Below are 25,456 nucleotides of genomic sequence, written 5' to 3'. Positions count from 1 at the left end.
GAACAGAAAACTGATCCCATTTTGTCACCATGGCAGGTTATCACTGCATTTATCTTAATTTATATACATGCATACATGCATATGTATGAATTACATACATACATGTGTATCATAACGTTATTACATATAGGGATAGGTTGATGTTTTCCTAGTGCTGCATACATACAGTAAAGAAGGAACCATGTTCTTTTATTCTAGATTGAAGGCTGAAATAGACTTATATAATATTAGCTATTGTTCTAGCAAACACAACTAGCTAAATGCAATGTGCAAAAATCTATATTATTAAAAACCATTCTTGATATTAAGTTAGTAAAAGAAAAAAATTCTCATCTTTATAAACAAAGTTTCAGATGCCATCAGAGAATATTATACACGAGGGAGAGAAAAGAAACACATTCTCTATAAAGCTAAAGGCAGAAAACCAATATCCAACTTTGTTTTCAAAGTCTGGACAATCCACTCAGTTGAGATACCAAAATATAAAATAAAAATAAAAAGCAAAACGACCTGGATAGAAGAGAAAAAAAAGTATTCTCATTTGCAGTTGATATGATTGTCTTTCTAGAATTTTCAAGTTGAAACGATAGAGTTTGGGCAGCATAATAGGATTCTGTAAACTGTTTTAACTACTAAGCATAATTAAAAGGTAATACCTACCTGCTCTGATATGAAATGAGAACTAGACAACAAAGCAGGAATACCTGTATGGCTTATTGAGGCTTATAAAAATTATATTCTAAGTTATATTTTATTTTATAAGGCAAAATTCTACTGCCTACACATGAAAGTAATAATGGTCATGTACCTTCAATTCAAAGCTGTGGTTATACCCTTTTATTCAAATATCAAAGATGTGGCAAAATTGTTTTTGTTTTTAGTACTTGGATGCTATTATATATAAGAACAAACTAAAAAGCATCTCCTAGTTGCCAAAGATGAATCTTAAAGAGAGGCCATCCATGTAAGTCACAGAAACATATGTATACATATGTATTTCTGCATACACATGCACTGGTAAAAATTCAATATATTATTATAACACAAAGACATAAACTTTGAATATAACTGCAATTTGGCATATTTTTCCAGATATGGATATTTTACACTGATTAGAAATATTCTTGGGTTTTGTTTGAGAACCTTTATTAACCTTAGTGATTATGGTATCAGTAGTTTACTTATTTAATAACTCTTAGTAAGCAAGAAGCAAAAATAAAACTCTCTTCACTGTCTCTAGAAATTCTGGTGCTAAAGATACCTGCATGATACATTATCAAGAAATGTCCTATGCACATAAAACTTCAGAGAAGTTTTTAATTTCTGAAATATTTGATAGATTAATGCGTTTTTCTGATTGTTTACTTAATGTAAAATAGGAGAGAAATCTAACCTGAAAATATCACTCGTCTCTCTCTCTCTCTCTCTCTCTCTGACATTTGAGCCCCCGACACACAAAGCAAATCACAGCCAGAATGAGATTATGATGCAATGATCTCGTTGTGAATGTTGCATTATGGCTCAGGCAGTGCCTAAGCGGTCCCTCGGTACTTGTGCTTACAGCAATTTGAATTTCTCTGGTAGCTCAGTATGATTTATGGCATATTTCAGACTTTCTCTTTATCAAGGGAAAATACTGTCAAGTTCATGAGAGTTTTGCAACTAAGATGAAGGAGAGAAAGGAGAGTATTTTGAGTAAACAGGAATCTGTGGTTTGTTATAATTTTGGGCGTTTAAAACTGAATTGGTTGCAAAATTATCTTTGACAGTTGTATTCAATATCATCTTGTGTACTGAATAGAAAAACCAGTGGTGTTTATTAGTGAATCATCCATGGGCTTATTCAGCCTTCAATTCACATGCAAAGCACCCGTTTGAAGAACAAGTGCTAAGGTTTTAGTATTAATAGTAGAATAGTAGAATAGTAGAATAGACCTGCAACAGGGACCCATATAAAATTCTGCTGTTTATCTTTTTTGAAACTCCTGTTCTGGCAAACAGGTGGTTTCTTATACCTGCAGTATTTTATTTCCTCATGCACAGCTGTGTTAGAAAATGTTTGGTTTTTATGAACCACATGCCAGACTTGGCAATATTTTTATAATGGACAGGAAAAAGCAAATTGTATTGCTTCATTTATTCTTCCTTTACCAGCAATGTAAATGTTCAGATGTAATATCACATGCTTTCTTCATAGACAACTTTTGTAATATAAGCAGTTGTTTCTCTAGAAATATGGACAATAGCATGAATTCATCCTTAAATTCACATGCAAAATAAAACACTGCTGATGAAAGCTTTTTTGGGGGGGCCTCCTTTTTTATTATTATTCATAAAATTCCCTAGGTATGCATGGTACTTTATAGAGCATATAAAAAGACAAGGTCCCTGCCACAAAGAGTTTATAGCATAATCCAAGGAACATATCATATAAACAGCTCAGATATAGAGAATACATATTATTTGGGGGACAATCATAGGAGGGTGACTTAAAGATAGTTATTAAACAAGGATATAAAGCCACAAAAGATGTTTTTGTTGTTATATGTTTCAGGGCAATTTGTTGGCCAAGGGTAAAAAACTGGAAAGTGATAAATAATAAAGTTGACAGGGTACCAACTCAAATTTTATTTTCAAATTCTCCAGTGTATGAATTATGTCCAAGGATTCTAAATGTCTTACTATATTCTGTTCTTGAATCACCATTGTAACATCCTACCTCCCCTCTAATAGGGAGGTTGATTTGAGTGACTTCATGATACCATATACTTATGTTATATTACATTATATAATCACAGAACTGTATATATTGAGAGCTTTAAATTCTAAGCCCTGCAACTAACCAACCTTAGTAAAGTCAGATACATTAAGGTTACATTATGTCATCAAGTTCACCTGGATATGTACTAGTAAAATCAAACTGGAAGTCAACTTCCTGGATTTCTAATTTAATGTATATATTTTAAAAGAATGAACCTTCTTTTCCCTCTTGTAATAACCTGGAATAAACACTAAAGTAGCAGACCAAACAGTGGGCCCTGCCTTCAGTGACACTACCTTAAAAGTCACAAAATGTCAGGCAGGAAATGATGTGCTTTGAGGTTCAATTTACTCATCTGTAAAATGGAAATGCCAACAATATTAAGATTTTATGTCTCAGATTAAATGGAAAGAAAAAGTAGATGTGAAAATGAGAATTAAAACTTTACATGGTAAAATCCTAGAATGCTGACACCGAACAAAGTGCAGCTTGAACTTAGCTCTGAAATGAAGGAAATATTCTAACTGGTGAGAGTATAGAGGAATTCCAAGAGTAAAGAGAAAGCCAGCAGTAACATGGATATTTATACAAAGGTATTCTTGCCTAATAGAGCATGCATTCATTAAGCATTCACTCAGGATTTTTTTTAAGTTTTGAGTATTTATAGCCATTATTTTTATTTATTTCTAAATTCATATAATTTAATTTTAACTGACTTTTTTTAAACAATTATCTTATAAATTCTTTGACTATTTAACAACTGACTTTTGTGAGCCAGCTTCAGTGTGCTACCACCCGGGGCTGAAATGCAGAGGTGTACATACCAAACACTAGCTCAAGGTTTCTTCTAGTTCCAAAACTCCACTAGAATATTTGTTGAACAACCATATGCTGACAACACATGCCAGTCGATGCAGCAAAGCCAGCCCTGCCCTCAGCAACTGGACTGTCTCATGGAGGAGGATGGTCACCAAGCAAAGAAACTTGCAAATAAAGGTTATAAATTCTTCAAATTCTTCAAAGTGCTACAGAAATAACAGCGTGGTATGGTATGTAACAGGTTGAGAGAACAAGAGAACTAACAAATTTCACATTCAAGAAAGGATATTAGGCAGAGACTGGACAATGAGTAGGAGTTAGAAAAGTCAAGAATACAGAGAAGAGAGGCCCACCGCCCAGACTTAAGAAAACCTAGGAGAAGCAAGGTATGCAGTACATTTGGGGAACTGAAGAAACGTGGGGAGAACATAAGGGGAAGCATAACTCCAGGGTTTTGAGAGCAGAGGTAGAGTACATTCCTTATTGCGCAGGGTCTTCCAGACCATGCTAAGGAAGTTGAATTTTCTTCGAGGCACAATAAAAAGCCACTGAAGCCTTTTTAAAAGGCAAATTTCATGATTTAATTTATGCTTTACAATCACCACAGTTAAGTGTTATAAGGAGCGAGGATATAAAAGACAAAGAGTAAAATCAGGCAGACTGGATGAAGTTAACTTGGCTTACCACGCTGGTGGTAGACTCAATGGAGAGAGGAATATGCATCCTACATGTGGCTTGGAAGAAGAATAAACAGACATAGTGAAGTATTATAAATGAAAGTAGAGGCAGGATAAGGGAAGAGAGACATCACGTATGACTGTAAATTTTCTAAATTGGGCATGTGGGTTTTTTTAAAAAGGTTGATATTTTACCGAGTTTGGGAAAGACTGAGTCAGAGTCCATGTTGGGGCAAGAGATTATATTTATTTATAATTCATTTTGCTTGAGACCATACAAAAAGTCTTGTTATGGATATTTATTTATTTTACTTTTTAGAGAGAGAAAGCATGTGCACAGGGTGAGGGGAGGGCGCAGAGGAAGAGGGAGAGAGAGAATATTAAGCAGGATCCATACCCAGCACAGAGCACGAGGGTGGCTTAATCTCAGGACCTTGAAATTATGACCTGAGCTGAAATCAAGAGTTGGAGACTCAACCGACTGGGCTACCCAGGCAGTATTATGGATCTTTACATGGAAGAGGATAGTCTACATCATTTAGAGGAGAGGATATTAACCCTATGAAATTTAATTACTGGATTGCACAATTTTCTGTGGAATGAAAGCTACACAAATTCCATTGGTTCCATCAATCTAGAGCTCACTGTTGGTTGATATACTTTGAATAATATTAAATATTGTATATATTCTACAAGAGCCATTTCAAGGAAATGGGTGTGACAATGGGTGGCACAGAAACTACTTGAGGAATCCTGAGAAATACCTTCACTTGATGTAATGCACAGTAACTGATACATGGAGGGAAAAAAAATCATTAAACTGAAGTTATTATTAACCCCAAATATGATAAGGAAAACAGATAACAAGGGTAGCTATAAACACTAAAAGATAGCCTTAACATAAAATTGCCACAATCATAAAAATCCTCTCAAGGATTTCGAAGAAATCATTTGGATCTATCAGTTACTAAAAAGGAAGTAACTATGTCTTTTGAAGATAATGTATAATTAAGATACTCATTTGTATCTAACTAAAATCACATATCATAAATCATAAGAGTAAATGTAAAAATTTCCAAACATTAACCTTAGGAAATTATCCAAAATGATATTTTAAGGTTATCTTTAATTCAAAGTAAATCCAAAGAAGTTGTAAAACTTAAACCATGAAATCATGTGTATTATTGTTATGCCTACATGTATGGAAGCAAATATTCAATTTTAAAGTATAAATAAAATATAGCTTCCATTTAAAAGCTTCAAACTTATTTTCAATTCATAAGTATAGGAATAATTTAAACCATTTTGCACGTTATTTTATCTATCAATAGTAATTAACACAGTCTTAATCTGGCTAATGTTAATGACCACTGTTCTTCCATAAATCCCAGTTAAACCAAGCTTATTAAGGGCTAATTAAAGGAAGTCTTATGTGCACTGAATAAAGTAATGTCAGTTTTTAGAGTTGGAGAATGTATTTGTCTGATAACATGAGACAAAACTTTTCAATTAAAAGTTTACAGGCTGATTATCAATTTCTTAAAAAAATGTGCCAATGAAATTGGCACATTTGCCACTTCTTTGCACTTCCAATGTGTATGTGCCTTTTAAAAAAGTGTAGTTATGTCATCTAAAAATGGCAGCATATTTCCTGAGCAGAACTCTAGGCTCAGACTGCAGCAAATCATCAATAAAACACCTTTTGGATAGGGGTGCCTGGGTGGCTCAGTCGTTAAGCGTCTGCCTTTGGCTCAGGTCATGATCCCAGGGTCTTGGGATCGAGCCCCACATCAGGCTCCCTGCTCCGCGGGAAGCCTGCTTCTCCCTCTCCCACTCCCCATGCTTGTGTTCCTTCTCTCGCTGTGTCTCTCTCTGTCAAATAAAAAAAAGAAAAAAAAAAAAAACCTTTTGGATAAACATTAAATCAGAGTCAACTAGTAAGGAATCCGGATAAGTAAGGAATGTTGAGGGCATGTAGGGGAAAAAATATTATATATGGTTCCAAATAATGTTGAAACATTGGGAATTCTAGAAACTACCAACTTTTTAGAAGATATTTGTGAGTGTGTATATGTGTGTGCATGTGTGTGTGTCGATACACTCTATTATTTTATTTTTATTTTCTATTTAATATACTTTCGTATATTGTGTTAGTGCCTACGATGTGCCAGGTTGTGTTCTGAGAACTAATTTAACCCAAATAATCTCCGAAGAGCCCGATGAAATATTTATATTATAATTATTATACCTATGACAGAAATAAGGAAACAGAGACACAGGTTGATTTTGACACAAAAATGTCCTAAGAAGAATAGTACAGAATGGAGCCCTGCATTACACCCAAGTAGTTAGGTATTAGGTTTTGTGCTCTCAGCTCAACACTGAACCACAAAGTTGTGTTGTCTCTCAGTTTTCACTTAAAAAGTTCTCCTCCTTATTTTCTCCCTCCTTCCCTCTCTCTACCTCCACACCAATACTCCCACCAAAAACTTCTTTGGAGAACAGCACTAAATATTACAGAGTACTTACAAAGTTTGAGGGAGTCTGAGGATTGAGGATTAAGAGAGAAGAAATTGGCATATCAGTGGTAAATTGGAGGCATTAAGATTAGCATATGCGAATCTTGGAATTTGGAGTCAAAGAGAACTCTACTGAGAGGACCTGTGGCTGTAAGAAAGTGAAAATGATGTTCAACAGCATTATGTTCAAGGTTTTCATTTTATTTTGTTTTTGTTTTCTTTTCTTTTAATCTAAATCAGGGTTGAAAATAGGCCAGTAGGTTCTGCATAGTGTAAAAGTAGGCAAATATACGTATTTATAGATATGTATACGTATATATATGCTTAGAAAGTATGATGACATTTAAATGTTTGTTTCTAATACAGTTTTAGAGTTCAAATTTGGAGAAAACCAGATGTGATTTTGATACTGAGGGACACGCAAACCTTTTTCTCAGATGCAACTTGTATCAGGTAATGAATTATTTTGACAAATTAAGTAACATTGTCCACTAGATGACTTCCTTTCCTATTTTTATTGATTTCTTTCTTTCTTTATTCATTATTTTTGTCACCTTTATTTCTCATCATTAGTGATTTATACATAACTAATCAGAATTCCTGGTTACTGACGAAATGTAATACTGCCTGTATTGTATAAGTTTATGATATGGAAATTTCAAACCACAAATCACTCCACAGATTCTTGGGGGAAATAAATAGATGTTATACAGTTATGGTAGTTTTCATCTCCAAAAGAAATGCTTACAAATAAGTGACTTGTTCTGGCTCATCATGCTTTGAAATATCACATTATCATGCTTAATCAAATCTGAGAAAATCACACACAATAATAAAAGACCTGGAAGAGTAAAAGAGTTGTAAAGTTTCTGACTACTCTATGACTTAATTTCAAAGAAACCTCACACTACAAAATTATTATTAGAAAGTAGAGATCCAAATAAACTTTATGTCCATTGTGTGTAAATTTATTTCTTATCAGTCACAGGAAGTAGGGTCGGCACTATAAAGAGAAGATATTACCAGCAACATTTTCAATCATGGGGCTATATATTCAAAAGCAATCAATAAAAAAAGTACAGGAACTGACAAACAACTAGTCAACAGAATCATTTTTCCTGAAATACTTAGCAGTAGCCTTTTAAAGTAATTGCTTGTGGTCAGTGTTCCTCATATTTTGGTCTGCCTGCTTGTTAAAATAGAATGGATGTCATATCCATTAATTATTTTTAGCTGTCTGAGGGAGTTTTTTTATACCTACAATCAACTAGAAGGAGGACTATAATATTAACATATCTTTAAAAAATCACCTTTTTGTCAGATTTACCAGTTTTGAAGGTCAATATATTTTTTAAAAAGGTGAGGGTGAAGAAAATATAAAATTTCAGAAAAACATAAAAGGAATCTATGCTTTGCTCATCCATAATTTTCTTTTTTAAAAATTTCTCTCTGGTGAAAGTGAAGACACTTCTTACTTTGAACTAATCACTTTTAAATTTATGTCTTAAAAAAATAATGTCTATGTGGGGCGGGGGGTTCAATATCAACATGGATTAAGCCAATTATGGGACACATCTTTCTTAGTTGATGAAAGAACTCAGAAACTGCTGAGTTACAGTTTGTGGTAAATATTTTGGAATGTTGCCAAAGCTGTTATAAACATTTCTGAGCTCACATTTCTAGGGAACTCTTTTAAAAATCAATTAGAAGTGAAAGTCTTTCAATGCTGGTGTTTTAAAATGTCAAGCTTGTATTACTTTTTTCCTTGTTGTGCATCAATGGCAATATTTCAAAACCTGTATATTAAATTGATTATATTCTATAATTAAGCTATTAAAGGGGATAGAATGTACAAGTGTTCTAAAATTCACACCACAGCAGAACTTGACGGGGGGGAGCAGTGTTTAATGAAAATAAACCCAATTAGGTAAAAAATGGGGAAGGCAAAGGAGAAAGTACAAAGTAAGAAGAAAGTATAAATGACTATTCATATTTTATTTTAAAAGCATACTCAAGTATATTTATTCATTTTGAACAATATTTTTTAACATTACAGGTCAACAGGTTAAAACACTAAATGCTTTATTTATGATTCCTGAATTAGGATTTTTAGAAAAAAATCTAAATCTATCCTATCGACAATGGAAAGGATCAGTTATGAGTCTAAATTTACAAGAGAGGTCTATTCAAGAATTAACTATAATCAGGATTATAATATTTACTTAAAAATATATAATATGAATGTAGATAAATATATGCATATATGTTTGAATATATGTACATAATAGCTGTTTTCTTATTAAAAAGAGATATTGTCATGTCTTTCAAGGCAATACCAATATTCATGCACTAAAAAAACTTAATTGTGTGTCATATACACAATGATGTCATGTAAAATTGTATATTTTTAGAAAAAAATAAGATTAAAATCTGTAACTATGAAAAAGTATGCTCTTTACTCAACAAATGAATCATAAATTTACTGTAGAGAGCAAAGGATTAAAATTCCTCGTGTATGTGTAACAAACACATTGATATTAATTGGTTTGTCCTTTCAAGTTGTGTTTATCTCTTCATTTCCATCACAGTTTCAAAGGTCACTCCATTCCATTTATAAATCCAATATGACAGAGATTAGTAAAAGCAAAAAGCAACAACTAAATGAGTACATCATCATGCAATCACACATCTCACAATTCATTTATCCAATTAATAAAAAATACCATCAAATGCTTTGTGGTGAGTTTTTTCAAAGCATCAAAATGGTTCATGTCAAGATAACTTAATCATCATTTATTTCCACTGTATAGCCAATGTAGAAAACAGTGAAATTGTACCTCAGTGGAAAGACAGCCAAATAGGTATGTGTACATTTTTATGAAAGAAAATAATTAAGCAAATGTATTTAGTAAATCTAGCTTATACATGTAAAAAGTTAATGAGAGATTCTTGGAAGCTAAAATACCGGGCTACAAGCATCGAGTGACTGAATGTGTGTGTGTGTGTGTGTGTGTGTGTGTGTGTGTGTGTGTGTGTGTGAGAGAGAGAGAGAGAGAGAGAGAAAGATCTAGCTATTTTATTGCTAAGGTCCTATGTTACCAAGAAGAGGAATCTAAAGGAATGAAAACAACGCCATCATTTACTAAGAGAAATAAGAAATTTTATAATCCTGATGCTCATTTGATATCTTTATTTTAAAAAAATTCTAGAGATGATCTTTGCTCTTGATGTAGGCACAGGTTTGGACAATGACAGGTATTTGAAAAAACAAGAAGAAAGTAAACACATACCTCTGTGCATTAACACGAGCAACTCTAGAAGGCTGACATTTAGGTTGCTAAAGGAAATCATTTTAAAGCAATATGACCATCTTGATAAGATTAGCATTTTTTAACCTTGATACTTTTGCATAAAATAAATATTAAAAATTATATTGTCAATATATATACCCATTGTTTTAACAAACCCTCTTTTCCAAAAATGTAGTTGGGTTACCCAAAAGTAAAGAATGGGAAAGGAAAAACAGAACATAAGCAAAGGCAAGATAATCCAGAAAGAAGGGAGCTCAGAAGATCTGTAACACAATTTCAGCACTTAGATAAATTATAGAGAAATAAAGAAAAAGCAATCTACTTCCAAAAAGCAGATTAAGACACATAGAACTAAGTAACTAATTAACGGGTTATTTATAAATGATACAGTCTTTTTGTTTCTAAGGCAAACACGACTGAGATTAAAACAACCGAAATTGGTTTCAGAAAGCCTTTTTTCTTCCATCTCTTACATGGATCTGTATCTCATAAGACATTAGAGATTTAGAATCCTAAGGCAGAATCAAGAATGTTCACAAGGCCACTGGGTTTGACAGTACCCTTGAATCACTCAAATGGCATACACAGTGCCTGAGTATAAACTATTAATCACCATTTTATATTTAATAAAGTCATATCACCTTTCTATTTGTTTATTAATTCATGCTTTCTTACATAATTTTGTGTGTGGAGTTTGTTTTGAGCATAAGCTATCTTGTTAAGTTAAATATACTTTTTGAGGAAAAGTTTAAGTAAAAATATAATTATTAAATGTTCTATAAAGATGGTGAAGCTTTCTTTCCCTGGATATCCCAAAATGTAATATATTGTATAAAACGGATTTTCCCAAAGATCCCAACCAATGCAGTTCTACATGTAAAATTTCAGATGAGTGACCTGTTTTTTGAAGTTTCATTTAGGAAAAGTGGAAAACTTTCCTGTGAATTCCTGAAATGTTATAATTCTGCAAGAACTCAACTGATGAAAAGACTTAAATATGTGCCACAAAAACATGCATGTTGATAAAAATATGGAGCTCACATTTTCTTATAATTTGTTTTAACTTTTCAATACCTGCATATATATATATATATTTGTGTGCATGTGTATATATATGTGTACGTGTAAATATATATATATATATATATATATATATATATATATATATAACTGGATACACACATACATACACACAAATCTTCTCTTCTTTGTCCCTATGCAGATTATTACTCCTAGACTACAAATGACCCCAAGGAAGTAAGTACACTTCTTGGCTGAACAATTTATCAACAGCTTGAAGTGACAGGAATGGTGATTCAATCCTGTGCCCCCACATATCAGATGTAGGCCACATTCTCCAGTCTGCAGAACCAGAAAGGGAAAAAGTCCCTGTCGCATTTGCCCTTTCATAGAGATGGAAATATTATTAGAAAGGACATAAACAGACTAATTAAATCACAGCAGTATGGCTGGGATGACAGCTGGTACAGCGTGTGACTGAGAAGATCCATATCTGTGAGCAGGAGGTACTTCACTTCCAATCCATTCGCTATTAGGTGCTTTCAAGCTTGCTGTGCAGACATTAAATAATAACATCTCATTTCCAAGACTAAAATGAGTAAAGAAATAAAAAAAGGCTTTCTAACCAAGAAATCTTTTGTGCCACAGAGAAAAAAAATAATTTACCACTCAGTTCTGCTTTTGAGATAAAGATGTAATAATGCCATTACCTTTCATCAGCGGGATCCTTGGAAATCAACACTCTTTGCTTATCATGCTGTGAAATACAAATAGAGCTAAAGGCAGGGTCTGCGAGGCACTGCTGCAGCGATATTAACTCACAGATCTGCCCTTTGTGAAGGAAACCGTATCCGTTTCATTAGTGCACACTCTAATTCAAAACTGTTGAAAATGAACTGCACATACTGTTTTAATAACAACATTCCTAATCATTATCAAACTGGTAATTCTCTCAGCACTGAATGTAAGGGTCTGTGTTTCCATTATAACCTGCTGTTAAAGAAAACCATATTTAAGTCCTCTCTTCTTTCCTCTTTCAAAATGATCGAGGTTCATGGGGCGGGGGGGATGGGGGTGGGGAGGAGGAGGGGGCATCAAGAGTCTGCAAGATTATGTATGCCACGTTATTTCATCATAAGTGAATTGACAGTTTTAGGCATTTATGTCAATGATGATATTATTTACTTATTATCATTTAGTTATTCCATTTTATATTCATTTTGACAGGCCAGCATTCATACAGATGACTTTGTACAATTTTGGAATATTTGGACACTTTGGAAAAGAATCACAGTCACACAAATGTGAAACACCAGATCTGGTGACAGGGTCATAGGGCTCAGAGTTATAAACTTGTAGGCTCACACTCACAGATAATGTTGGACCCTAGTGACATCTCAAAGAATAAACTTTCTAATATCAGGTCATCCTAAGATATTCGAAACTTCTATCACTAAACATTATAATTTACAGACCACAAAGTTGAAGATTTATTTAAGCGTATATCATCATATGAAGTTAAAATCTAAAACAGATAAAATAGTCATATTAATGAATAAAATGAGTTATCTGATATTAAAAGGGTTGAAGAAGGCCTGAGGTTATTTTAAACTGAGATGCTTGCTCCCACTATATTTTTGAAGTTTATATGAACATTATGGCATGTTGGTGTAGATTGACAAAGATCATTTTTAGGGCCCTCCTCAATGAAAATTGTATTTCCAAGGCTGTCATAAATGCTCTCAATCTCCTGGAATGGGATAGAGTTTACCCTATAACATATCCAAGTGAGTATATCTAACATTTCCTTATATTTTATGATTACAAGAATAGAACATCAAATAAAATAATTTAATTTACATTCCTTAGTATGAAATGCTTGAATTATCAGGGTTACTTCATTATGCTGTCATTAGTAGGAATAAGCAATATTAAAACTAAAACAAAAATATTAGGCTAATATTTCCTAATTATGTTCTTCAACTGTCCATATAAATTAAGAAACTTCATGAAAATGAAGCAGACACTAAATAAAGTAGAAATATTCTCTGCATTCCACTTATCATGAAATACATTTAATAATTCACACAGGAAGCTAGTTTGTGTTACTAATCAAACTCTGATTATTTTATTAACATATAAGCATGGATTTAGAAATACTTGATCAAAAACTTTTAAGTGAGAAAAGGGTTCTTTTAAAAATCGAAATGTATTTTTTCCATAAATAGTCACTGTTATGATCCCTGGTGTTTCTCTTCTTTTATGTAACCAATAAATATAAAAAATGTCATGAGAAAAAATGCAAAATGATGTGCTTTCTAGAAAATCATGAAAAGGGGCCTAATAAAACAACCAGTTTTTAGCACGCTGATGTGTCACTTTAAAATAATCTAATTTAACGCTATCTTACACTTTTTGAGAAACTATTCACAATTCTACCACAATAACATAACAAAATAAACTCTTGCCCAGTTCCTTCCAACTCTAATGAAATGGATATATATATATCCATATCCAAACGAGTATATCTTACATTTCCTTATGTTTTACGATTACAAGAATAGAACATCAAATAAAATATATATAATATATACAATATATATAAATATACATATAATATATATATTACAAGGGTATAAAATTCTATATCATCTTATTCTCTTATATTCAAAATAAGTATTTTCCACCCTTACCTATCATGTGTAATGGCTGTAATATTATATGAAATTGCATATTAAAATATATTTAATGGTGCCTTGTTTTGAACATTTACATTATTTCAGGTTTGTATTTTATTTTGGAAATCACCATAAAGTATACCTTCTTGCCTTTTATCTTCTATGGAGTTTTCAAAAATCAAAGAATTTTAGAGCCAAGAGGGTAACTGAGCATCAAGCTGCTTATTTATTAATAAGAAAGCTGAGATATTAAGAGACTTATCTAAGTAGCTGAGTTATTTATTAGCTATGTTACTACTAGAAGCTAAATCTTCTGACATATTTTGCTCTCTGCTCTACCATCTCAGTTTGTAGATGCATCTAAAAGGACTTATCTTGGTCATGCCGGAAGATGTTTAAATTTTAGACAATAATTTTTGATAATTTTAAGTTAGCTGTCTATTCTTTATATTTTCACATAGATTACCATATTTAAAATATTTAATGAAGAAAAATGCCAGAAATATTAGATATCTACAAATGCATTAAAATGTCTGAAAGAGTAGCTTGCTACTTCTTAGATTTTTAATGTTGGGGTAAGCAATTTTGTGTGAAATGTCAGGATATGAAGACATCTTTTGCATAAGGAATGATGTGAACCATATGGCTTATTCACAATCGATTGAATTACAAACCAGGGCAGTTCCTACACTTTCAAGAGATGCTTATGTGGTCCTTCCATTTAAATTCCACTCATGTGACATTTGTGAAAAGGTTTATGTTTGGACATACTTTTCCTCACCATATGTGAAGTCACAGAGCAAAAGCATCAATTTAAAGTGTTTATATATAAATTGACAGCTATCACTTCTAAAATATTTCTCATTTCATGTGTCAGAATCCTTTTGGCCTTTTAGGGTAGTCTTGTGTGTGTTTCCATGTTTACAAGACCCTGGCTGTTAATATTGTTAAATTTACTCATCAGACAGGAAGAAGGATCTTACAAATCATTGTTAGGCAGCGAAACTAAGAAAGTATGAAAAAAAAAAACTTTCCACATTTAATCTGTTAAACAATGGCAAATTTCTTATGAATCAGTGATACTGTAATTGAACTGGAGACATTTTTAGAGAAAACTGGCTTTGGCTTTTTCACCCTCCGATTTGGAATCTGCTCACAGTACTGCCGGCTTAACCAAAAAGGATTAACTCTCATATCCAACTGAGAACACAGATAATTCTCAGTAATTGGTAAAAAATGAAGATGAATGGGGCTGAGAGATAAGGAGCAATTAGCTCATCAGCAGTTACAGCTGTGCACTCAATCCGGATCCATCTCTTGAGCCTCGGCCCCTTTTAAAAAACCTAAGCAGAATAAGCATAGGACACCCCTCCCCAAAAAAATTGCTGTACCTGCCCATCATTTCTCTAGTCTTCCATTTTATTTCCTTACTATACAAAGACACCTGTCATAGCATGCTATGTAAATTACTACCTCTCCCAGGACCTATGTCTAAAGCCAATCTTCTTTTTAAACTTTTTTTTTATAACAGAAACCAAATGACTACTGTAGACACTCTTAAATTCCCTGTCAATCGTTTCATTATAGCAGCATCATCTGTTTGAAAATATAAGCAATTCCCTCATCTAATTATAGGAAGGATTTGAGGTTCATTAACATTGCCAAGGCAGAGGATCCAATGTGCAACTGCAGAGATCTGCTTGGTGGCCTGTGTTCTCAGTTTCCTTTTATTTGCTTTCTCAAGGTCTCCAAGACTTTTTTCCTGAGATCATAAAATTAATTTTTCCTTCCAAATACACACATGAGTTAGAAGAAAGGAAATGACTACAGTATAAACTATTCTACTTCTGCTGGAATGTTTTAAAAAAAAAGATAAGAGGATGGTCAGCTGGGTAAGATAATTTTATCTCCTACTGGCCCGGGCTTTTCTTTCCCTCATTTTTGTGTTGTTGTTATTGTTGTTCTTGTTATTGCTGTTGGTTGATGCACAGAAATAAGGAGTAAAGAATATTATGGAAGAACATAGCTGTTCATCCCAAACTCAAGTTCTTGTGTTTACTTTGAAAGTCCTACATCCCTGTTAACTATTGCAAGCTTAAGCAAATGAAAACGAATCGTACATTTAGGCACGTGAGGTGTGTGTGCAGTTGGTGGGTCACTGCCTCAGTGATCAGTGTACTCTTGTGTTCCAGTGTTCAGAAAGAGACATTCTGAAGTCTTAAGATTACTTCACTTCCTTCAAGAAATAACAGCAGTTAGGGGGTTCTGACTATAGTTTAAACAATGAGATTTTCTTGGGACATCTGTTTTGAGATCACATTTTGAATAGATATGAACTCATTTCCTACTAAGCAAGCAATCTCCTATTGTTGATAGCTGTTTACCAGTTCTATGAGTCAGATATTAGCTAGTGGCAAAGGTCCCTCTTAAATCCTCCGAGTATTCTTTAAACTGTGTACATAGTGTTTTCCTTAAATAAAATGTTCAGAGAAGGTAAAAATGCAGTCTTTTCCTGCCTCCTGGTAAATTATGGTGCACAAAGTCTTGCACTTGGGAATAATATTTAATGTATTTATCTTTAAAGAGTCATTTCCTTTGTTGTCATTAGTTAAGGGAATAAGATACTAGGTCTAGCAAGTATTTAAATAACATAGAAACTACTGAGATGCTTACTATGTCAATATTTATATAGCATTTAAAAACTAGAAGTAAAAATAAGTTTCCTTTATTTAGATTAAATTGATCGTGATTAATTTAGTATCCTCAAAAATGTGCATGATGCCCCCCCCAAAAAAAGATAAGCAGATAAAAACACAGCTGTAGATACTATGGGATTGACCTTGGGTTCACCGGTTTTAAATTCTGCCTTTCCAATATCCCAGTCCCAATTTCCAAGCAGCATTTTTTTAAGCTGGTTATGTAGATCAGTCCTTAAAGCAAAAAAATAGCAATTTATCTGGCCTGTATGTTGTGGATAGTGTTGCCACTAAAAAGAATCCAGGACATTTTTCCTTCTTATCTGCAGTGTAGCTCATATCAGCCAACCTGTCACAAGATAGTACTTGATATAAACAAGAGATTGCAAAGACATCTCAGTAATCAATATCAGGATGGCTACAGTATGGAAACCCCAACCAGTGCATATCATTTGTCTCAGCATCTATTTCTATGGCCAAATGAAGCATTAATTCAAATCATAAATCTATGGTGATTTAAATCTGGGAATGAGCACCTGCCTGCTTTAATGATTTATTTTGTACATTTCAGTAAGCAGGAGATTTGTCCATATGAACTGACAGGTCACCTTCAGATGCCAGGAGCAGACTGTTTATCACCATGCAGACTAGCATCTCATCTTAGCAAGTAAATATTAAACTAAAAGAATCCAATTGATTGTGGATGAGGGAGAATGGAGACATGGCCATATATTTTACTCAGTGTGCTGATGCCTCACTCGGATCTATCCCGAAGTCCTCACTTCTTCCTAAAATGATCATTCTGTTGGGAAGATGAGAGCTCAAGGATACCATGTAAAATTGGAATATAAAATAATTTGCCAGTGTCACAGATTGCTCTAAACACTTTGGGGGGGCTAATTTTGACAATTCATATAGAGAACTAGAAGTCATGAGTGATAAAAAGATCTCTTCACCCCCTAAGCCAAATCAAACCAAACTAAACAAACAGAAAATCTGTTTTCTGAGGGGGTAAGGACTTTCTTACAACCAGGGTGGGGGGGCTCAGGTAATGTTCCTACACAGGAGAATCTAAAATGTTTAACAGAATTTGTGGGCCAGATGAGTACAAGAGAAAAAGGAAACCTGAATTGATTTAAAAAATGTCACTGTATTTGGGCAGGGCTGAGCAGCAACAATACATCATATAAGTAGCCCCTCTCTGAGGGCTTTCATTCCTTCAAAGAGACAATTGATAGATTCATGAGAGCAGTAAGTTTGTATTCTGAAATATAGGCTTTTGAGATTCTTGGGATTCTGCCTGGAATTCCTAGGCTTCAATACCACTTCCTAAGCACCTCATACTAGCTGATACTCCTGGATCTAGCACATCCTGTTTTGACTGCCTACTTATGTAGCCATCCCTCCCATAGACTATATACCGCCTGAATGCTGGGACTGGATTATAATTATTTCGTGTTACTAGAATGAGCTAAAATCAAATGCACAACAAAATCCAAATGACACAGTGGCTCCCCCCAAATTTACTCACAGGCCTGCAGCTTAACAAATACCTAACAGGGGCGCCTGAGTAGCTCAGTCATTAGGCGTCTGCCTTCAGCTCAGGTCATGATCCCAGGGTCCTGGGATCGAGCCCCACATTGGGCTCCCTGCTCTCCAGGCGGCCTGCTTCTCCCTCTCCCACTCCCCCTGCTTGTGTTCCCTCTCTCACTGTGTGTCTCTCTGTCAAATAAATAAATAAAATCTTAAAAAAAAAATACCTAACAGAGAATAGGAACACAGAGAAGGAAATAGTTAATGGTTGTAAAAAGGGGAAGAAGGTAATTCTCAGGAGGGCAAATTTGGAATAATAATAATAGCAAAAGCAATACCAATATGACTACCCTTACTGGTGACCAAACAATGTGATAAGCAGACGTTGTAATAAATAAACACTTGACAAATAGGATCTCCTTTAATTCTCGTGATGTAGATACTATTATGCCATTTCTCAGATATGCAATGTTAGGCTCAGAAAGTTTACATAACTTCCCAAAGTCACAGAACAGGTAATTGCTGAACACTTACAAGAGGCAGGCACTGTTGTCAGAACCAGAGAAGACAGGGGCCATATAAAATAACTGCCCAATTCAGCAACTACTTTGATCTATGCAAGCTCAACCCCAACACCCACCAGTCCCCTGTACCTTCCTTACCCAACCCCTCCACCAAACTTTCTTTCCCTGATCTCTAGAAAAGGGGGGGTGTGCTCTGGAAGGATAATAAGTCATAAATTCTTAGACAACAGTGGCATGTGAGACTAGAATAAAAATGGCAATGATAACATTTCCCCCCCAAATCAGCTACATATATCTAACAAAAATGATCTACCTGCCTCAAGGACTAGCAATGACACCAATGTTAATGCACTCTAAAAATATTAAGACTCTCTAGGAAAATTCAAATAAATTTCTGCTCCTGATTCAGATTGGTGTTGGGTGGTGGGGGTCAAAACTAAAAAGCAATATAAACTGCCAACTAAATACCTTGATGGAAGAAAAGTGATTTCCTCCAACTAGAACACAAAAGAAAAATCAAATTCCTTCGTTTTTTAAGACACTATGGTAGCCTATGTACCAAAATCATTAAGGTAAACCACAATTTGGTCAGTAGGCAAGTGTTACTCTATAATTGCAAATATTAAATGTATGTCAATGCCTAATTATGAGCCATGTTCTCTTTATCTTATGCCTATTGGATTTTCCAAAGTCAACTTCTGCTCTGCCGCCCAGGAAATTCAGAGATATCATGTTTTAATATCTTTTGTTGTCAATGTTATGAAATTGCCTAACTTAAATATTCCTCCTCCCAACACCAACTAGTAAGAACAGCCTGCGTTAAATGCTTACTCTTCTAAAATTTTGAAAACAATCCAGTTTGTTTTGCAATGGTAACTAAAATTTATAGTGGCCAATGACTTGTTTTTAGAAGTCTTTATTTTTTTTAAAGATTTTATTTATTTATTTGAGAGAGAGAGAGAGAACGAGAGATAGCAAGCATGAGAGGGAAGAGGGTCAGAGGGAGAAGCAGACTCCCTGCTGAGCAGGGAGCCCGATGTTGGACTCGATCCCGGGACTCCAGGATCATGACCTGAGCCGAAGGCAGTCACTTAACCAACTGAGCCACCCAGGCGCCCCTAGAAGTGTTTAATTTTGTTCTACTTTATAGGTCAAAGAAAGAAGCTGCTTATTTTTTTTAAAAAAAAATGTATATAATAGTTCCAAAAAGAAAATTATAATTCATTCATTTTACTTCAAAACTTTTTAATTTTCAAAAGTCTGAATTGATGTGTGTGAACCATGACCTTAACAACCCGCAGCCCTCCATCCTCTCCCTAGGAGCCCTACAAATGCAAGCAGTCATGTTTTCCTTCATCCTTGCCCGGTGTAGAGCCATAGTTTTGGCTCTCTTCCACATCTTTTCATCCTTCTAAGAATTGCCACCACCTTCTCTATAACCTATTTTCAAATGAAACCAATTACGTCCGCCCTTTTTCTATTTCCCTTGTGTAGTGCTATGGGGAAATTTCTATTTTTCCCTTTTCAACATAAGAAGCTACCCTTTGGCATCACTGAAGCAATGGTATTTTGTGTATTGTATATATATTTGAAAATTACTTCCTACTCTAACATTAATACCCAGTGTATCCTCCCATGGAAGTGTTGTAAGAATGATTATTACTACAATCCATAGTATTTCTTCCTATGCCCTTAATTCTATGACATTGGACAGAAAGTAGAGAGCTGCTGATTATCTAAAGAAATAATCTATGAAAACATTGCGTGGAGAAGAAAATTTAATCGAACTGCCATGAATTACTTTGTCCTTCATGAACATATGTTGGATAGAGTATCTTATACATATCTTGTAGTAGCCAAATTTCTCTTGCTAAATTATATTTTGAGCACAATTTCTACATTTTAAAGAGAAACAATACAGTGCAGTGGCAGAATACAATGTTTTATCTTACCAACACAGAGATGTGAAAGATATCATCAATAAAAAACATTAACTCACATGTGAAGTTGTATTTGAAAAATGAGCTACCCAAATGAATTCTGCAAAGAGAAAGCTGTTGGTTTTGGTTAAACAATGACTATTAACTTTTCATCTCTTTCTCCACATCTCAAGAAAGAAAAAAAAAATCAAGAGAAATTAAAGTTGTATATTTACAATGAGAGAAATTGGTAATAGTTATACATAGAAAGAATTAACTCTCAACATAATTCTTGGCAGTACACAAAAGAATCAAGTTTATATGTTCTGATGTTGATGCAAACTTATTTGATAACAAATCCAATCGGAATTAAAAGGATAAAGCATGGGTTTGCCTGTAAATATTCTGGTCACTTTACCTATAGTCAATATTTTAAATTTCTGATTATTGGGGTACCTGGGTGGCCCAGGCGCTTAAATGTCTGACTCTCGATTTTGGCTCAGGTCATGATCTCAGAGTCCTAAGATAGAGCCTCGCGTGGGGCTCTGCCCTGGGCATGGAGGCTGCTTAAGCTTCTCTCTCTCCCTCTGCCCTTCCCCACCTACTCACACATGCTCTATAAAAACTAAACTACACTAAACTAAACTAAAATTCTGATTATTGCAACTTAATTGTATTACAAAAGATGTTAACTGAATGCTGTTAGTAGAAGTTGCCTACATAAAGTTGATCCTGTATTAAAAAATTATGTTGCTAATTATTTATTTGGAGTGCATGTTGTTAGAGGGGCAAATAGCATCTCCAAAATATACACTGTTTTCTAGGCTCAAAGTTACCAGCTTCTTGAATGGGCACCTGATGGGTTTTTTATCCTGGAAAAGAAAGTAATTTGGTAGCCACATGATCACAAAAGTTTCCGCAAACCTACAACTTACCAACACTTGAATTCATGTCCCCATTTTCAGCATCGGCTCCATGTTGGTTATTACCGGCATGATAGCTGCTCATGGCTTCCAACTTGATTTTTTTCACCTTCATTGCTTCAGCAATGGCTGCATTGGTAGCAGCAGCAGCTGCTGCAGCTGCTGCGGTCAGACCTTAAAAGAATAAATTAAAAACAAGATAATTCAAATTCTGATCTTTCATGTAATAGTCCATGTACTTCGAGAACACACATGCAAACATATTCGAGTATTGGATTGCTCCATGCACCACTCTGATAACCTATGTTCATTCTTGACTAGCCAATGAAGAAACATTGATATGAGGGGGAGAATGCACTCTAAACTCCCAAATTAAATATTAGCAGAAACATAATTCATACATAAAAGGACAGCGGTAGAAATGCATCCAGAATTCTCTCTGGAACAAACCAGTTTGAGTATGTTACTCCCTGCTTAAAATCCTGTGCAGCTGCCTGGGGGGGGGGGGGGGGGGGGGGGAAGGGGATGTCTGAACTGCTTAGCTTAATTCCCAAAACCTTTCACTAGAAAGTGCAAACGTACTTCATCACTCCGTTTTCCTCATCCTCAGGCCACCCTCCAGCTACCTGAACATGCCACCAAGATGCATACGTGCGTGCCCTGCCTCTTCGAGCCTGTGCCTTCACATGTGCCATTCCCTTTGTCTGGTATAGCCTTGCCCCACAGTTCACTCCCCTGACCACTCAGCTCCCAGCCTTCTAGCCCTAGAGTGAACACTTTTAACCACTGTGCCATGTTTGCCCGGAACAGTTCACCTCTGCTCATCCAAAGAACGGGACGTGGGAGTGGACGTGAGATTAGAAATAGAATTTGAGGCCAGATTATGGAAGAACAGAAAACTAGGGCCATGCCTTACAGACATGCCCTAGAGAGCCAGCAGGGGACTTAGAGCAGGGGAGTGGTGTGTTTTTCTTGAAGGTGTGAAATTTTTTACCATGTCCGTTCACTTCATCCTGGCATCCCTCACCCGCAAAATGACAGACACTGCAACATCTGAATAATCTCCCCTAATTCTAAAACTTTTACAGTCTAGGAGAGGATATACATCCCTGCTCCCCATCTTCTCTTTGCTATGGCTGCTTCAGATTTTCTGACTACAGTGCTTCAACTCGGTTTGAATTTATCTGTGTGATTTATTTCCACTCTCAGCTGGTGGATTAGAGACTGAACACCTCTCTCCTCTTTTTCTCCCCACTAATCATCACTTCTAGGTACTGCAGCAAATAAGTTACGGCCTCAGAAACTATGAGAAAGTCTTTTTTCTTTCCTAGAAATCTCTGCTATTTTTTTTTAGAGGTTAGAAGAGCTCACCTTTCCTTCAGATCAGATCAAAGAGGCCTTGACAACATTCACCCCAATGCAACAAGACCTTCAGAATAGATCCTGAGTGAAAAAACTGATAACTACTCTCTAAAAAGCTATTGATGTAAACTCAAAGAATTCATCTGGGTTTACACTGTACATTTGTTGCCTTTTAAGTCCCAACTTGAACTGATTCTCTCATCTTCCTATGATTGAATTTACTCCCCAGTTACTCATTTCCTTCAAAGGTGTTTCAGAACATTTTCTTTCCTGTTAAAATTCGCCTTGTGTCTCCCAGCAACTCTCTCTTCCTCGATTTTGCCTTGTCACAAATGTGACCATCTCACATGCCCCTTCCTGTCATTGCCTGGGTTGCCTCATCTCCAACTGATGACACTTGCAGGGTCTTTATCTTTGCTTTCATGTAGCAGGTAAATCTTGTTTATAGCATTCAAATAAGGAAGATAAAACTACAACTTGAGATATGATTGTTATTATTATAGAGATCTGAATCAAATTCAGTAGCATGAAATATAACTATGCATGATGTAGCCCTAGACAGCCCATAAAGTCTTTTTGAGTATGGTTTCTTCATCTGTAAAGTCATTCTATTCATAAAGGGATAATATGAGGATTAAACGAGATAGACTATGTGAAAAAGGCCATATCATGTTTTGTTTTGTTTTGCTTTTGAGAGAGAGAGAGAGAGAGCATGAGGAAGGGACAGGGGGAGAGAGAGGGAAAGAGAATCTTAAGCAGCAACATGCTCAGCTGGAGCCTGATGTGGGGCTTACTCCCATGACCATGAGATCAAGACCTGAGCTGAAATCAAGAGTCAGATGCTCAACCCACTGAGCCACCCAAGTGCCCCCAGCCATATCATGTTATAAGAAGGGATGCAGGCATGCCCTGCATTCTACTCCCTCAAAAAGTCCAGTCCTAGCTTTGATTCCTGCAGGATATGGTGGACTGGCCACAGCCCCCTTGGCTAGAAGAATCTTATTTCTCCTTAGCTGGTGACACTAACACTTGACTTTTTTTTTTAATAATTTTATTGTTATGTTAATCACCATACATTACATCATTAATTTTGGATGTAGTGTTCCATGATTCATTGTTTGTGCATAACACCCTGTGCTCCACGCAGAATGTGCCCTCTTTAATACCCATCACCAGGCTAACCCATCCCCCCACCCCCCCTCCCCTCTAGAACCCTCAGTTTGTTTTTCAGAGTCCATCGTCTCTCATGGTTCGTCTCCCCCTCCGACTTACTCCCCTTCATTCTTCCCCTCCTGCTATCTTCTTCTTCTTTTTTTTTTCTTAACATAAATTACATTATTTAACACTTGACTTTTAAAAATATTTTTTATAAGTTTATGTAGCTGATCTTATTTATGGTACTCTTCTATTTGTGCACTTGACAGTATATCCCTGCAGTTTTACATTTCTAATACAAATTTCAAAAGATATACAGTGGCTTCCCCCTTATCCATGGGAGATATGTTCCAAGACCCCCATTGGATGCCTGAAACCACAGGCAGTGCTGAACCTTATATACACATAACTATGACAAAGTTTAATTTATAAATTAGGAAGAAAGAGATTAACAACAATAAAACAGAACAATTCTAACAGTATACCATAATAAAAGTTATGTGAATGTGGTCTCTCTCCCTCTCCCTCAAAATATCTCATTGTAGTGCACTCACCCTTCTTGTGATGAGGTGAAGTGAGGGGAATGACGCAGGCACTGTGACACAGTGTTGGGCTACTAATGACCTTCTGATGACTTGTCAGAAGGAGGATCATCTGCTTCCAGACTGCAGTTGACCAAACTGGGGAAAGGAAACTGCAGATAAGGGCGACTACTGGAAGGACGTGACCCATACATGCTATCGCTGAACTCTATGATACTTATAAGTATTGGATTTTTAATCTAGTTTAATGAAGTCAGTAAAAAGTGATGACATTTTCAGCCGCTGCTGATTTTAGTCCCACTAAACTCACCTGGCTCACAATTCTAATTCTTGAATAGCTTTCAAATTCAAGCAATTTTCTCCATTTTCCCGGCTCCCTCTAGTGCTAGCTGTCACCCTTTCTTCAGCAGAGACATTCAATGCCTGCTCTTAGGAGCAAGTGGGGTGCTTCACGTAGCTGTCATGGCCCTTCATGCTCAGTCCCTTGCCTATCTGTGTAGCATCATCCATTCCCTCAGGTCCTACTGGCTCTCTGTGCTCTAGACACATTGGCCTTCTCCTATTTCCTCTAATGGACTACCCATCCCTTCTTTCAAGCCAGACTTTGCTCATGTTCCCATTTCTAGAAAACTTCCCCATCCCTGCCTCAGCCCAGCCATGTGTCCCTTATCTGGTGGCTTATATATTATGTTCTAGGAGTAGCAGTCTCAGCTTCCTGACTCTTCAATCTACCTGTGAAACAATGATCAACATTTGAAGAGTCAGCTCAAAACACACTTCTTTTGAAGAGCTGACCCTCCTTACTCCTCAAGGGGAGAGCCAGCCATCCTCTTGTTTGTGTTCTCAACCTGCTCTCTGTGAGTTTGCTATCCTTTGTGCATCAGAATCCCCCAAGGAGCTTTTAAGCCATGCAAATGGCTGAGTCCTACCATAGGACGTTCTGACTGGGGCTCCTACATCTGTATATTTTGGGGTGGATTTCACTGTTCCCCAAGTCATTTCAATGTGCAATCTGAG

At 35.5% G+C, this 25,456-nt stretch overlaps 1 protein-coding gene across 1 annotated transcript in view; it reads right to left on the bottom strand.

The window, feature by feature from the left end:
- Positions 1 to 25,456, bottom strand: part of DACH1 (dachshund family transcription factor 1) — a 423,371-nt gene that overhangs the window by 171,947 nt on the left and 225,968 nt on the right. The window contains exon 3 of the mRNA XM_027590972.2: positions 21,393 to 21,554. Within this exon, the coding sequence (XP_027446773.2) occupies positions 21,393 to 21,554 (162 nt within the window). The remainder of the gene's footprint in view (positions 1 to 21,392; positions 21,555 to 25,456) is intronic.

Source organism: Zalophus californianus, chromosome 3, assembly GCF_009762305.2.
Source record: "Zalophus californianus isolate mZalCal1 chromosome 3, mZalCal1.pri.v2, whole genome shotgun sequence".
In the NCBI taxonomy this organism is placed as follows: domain Eukaryota; kingdom Metazoa; phylum Chordata; class Mammalia; order Carnivora; family Otariidae; genus Zalophus; species Zalophus californianus.
Note: the sequence above shows the minus strand (reverse complement) of the source record. Positions and strands in the feature narration are given on the sequence as shown.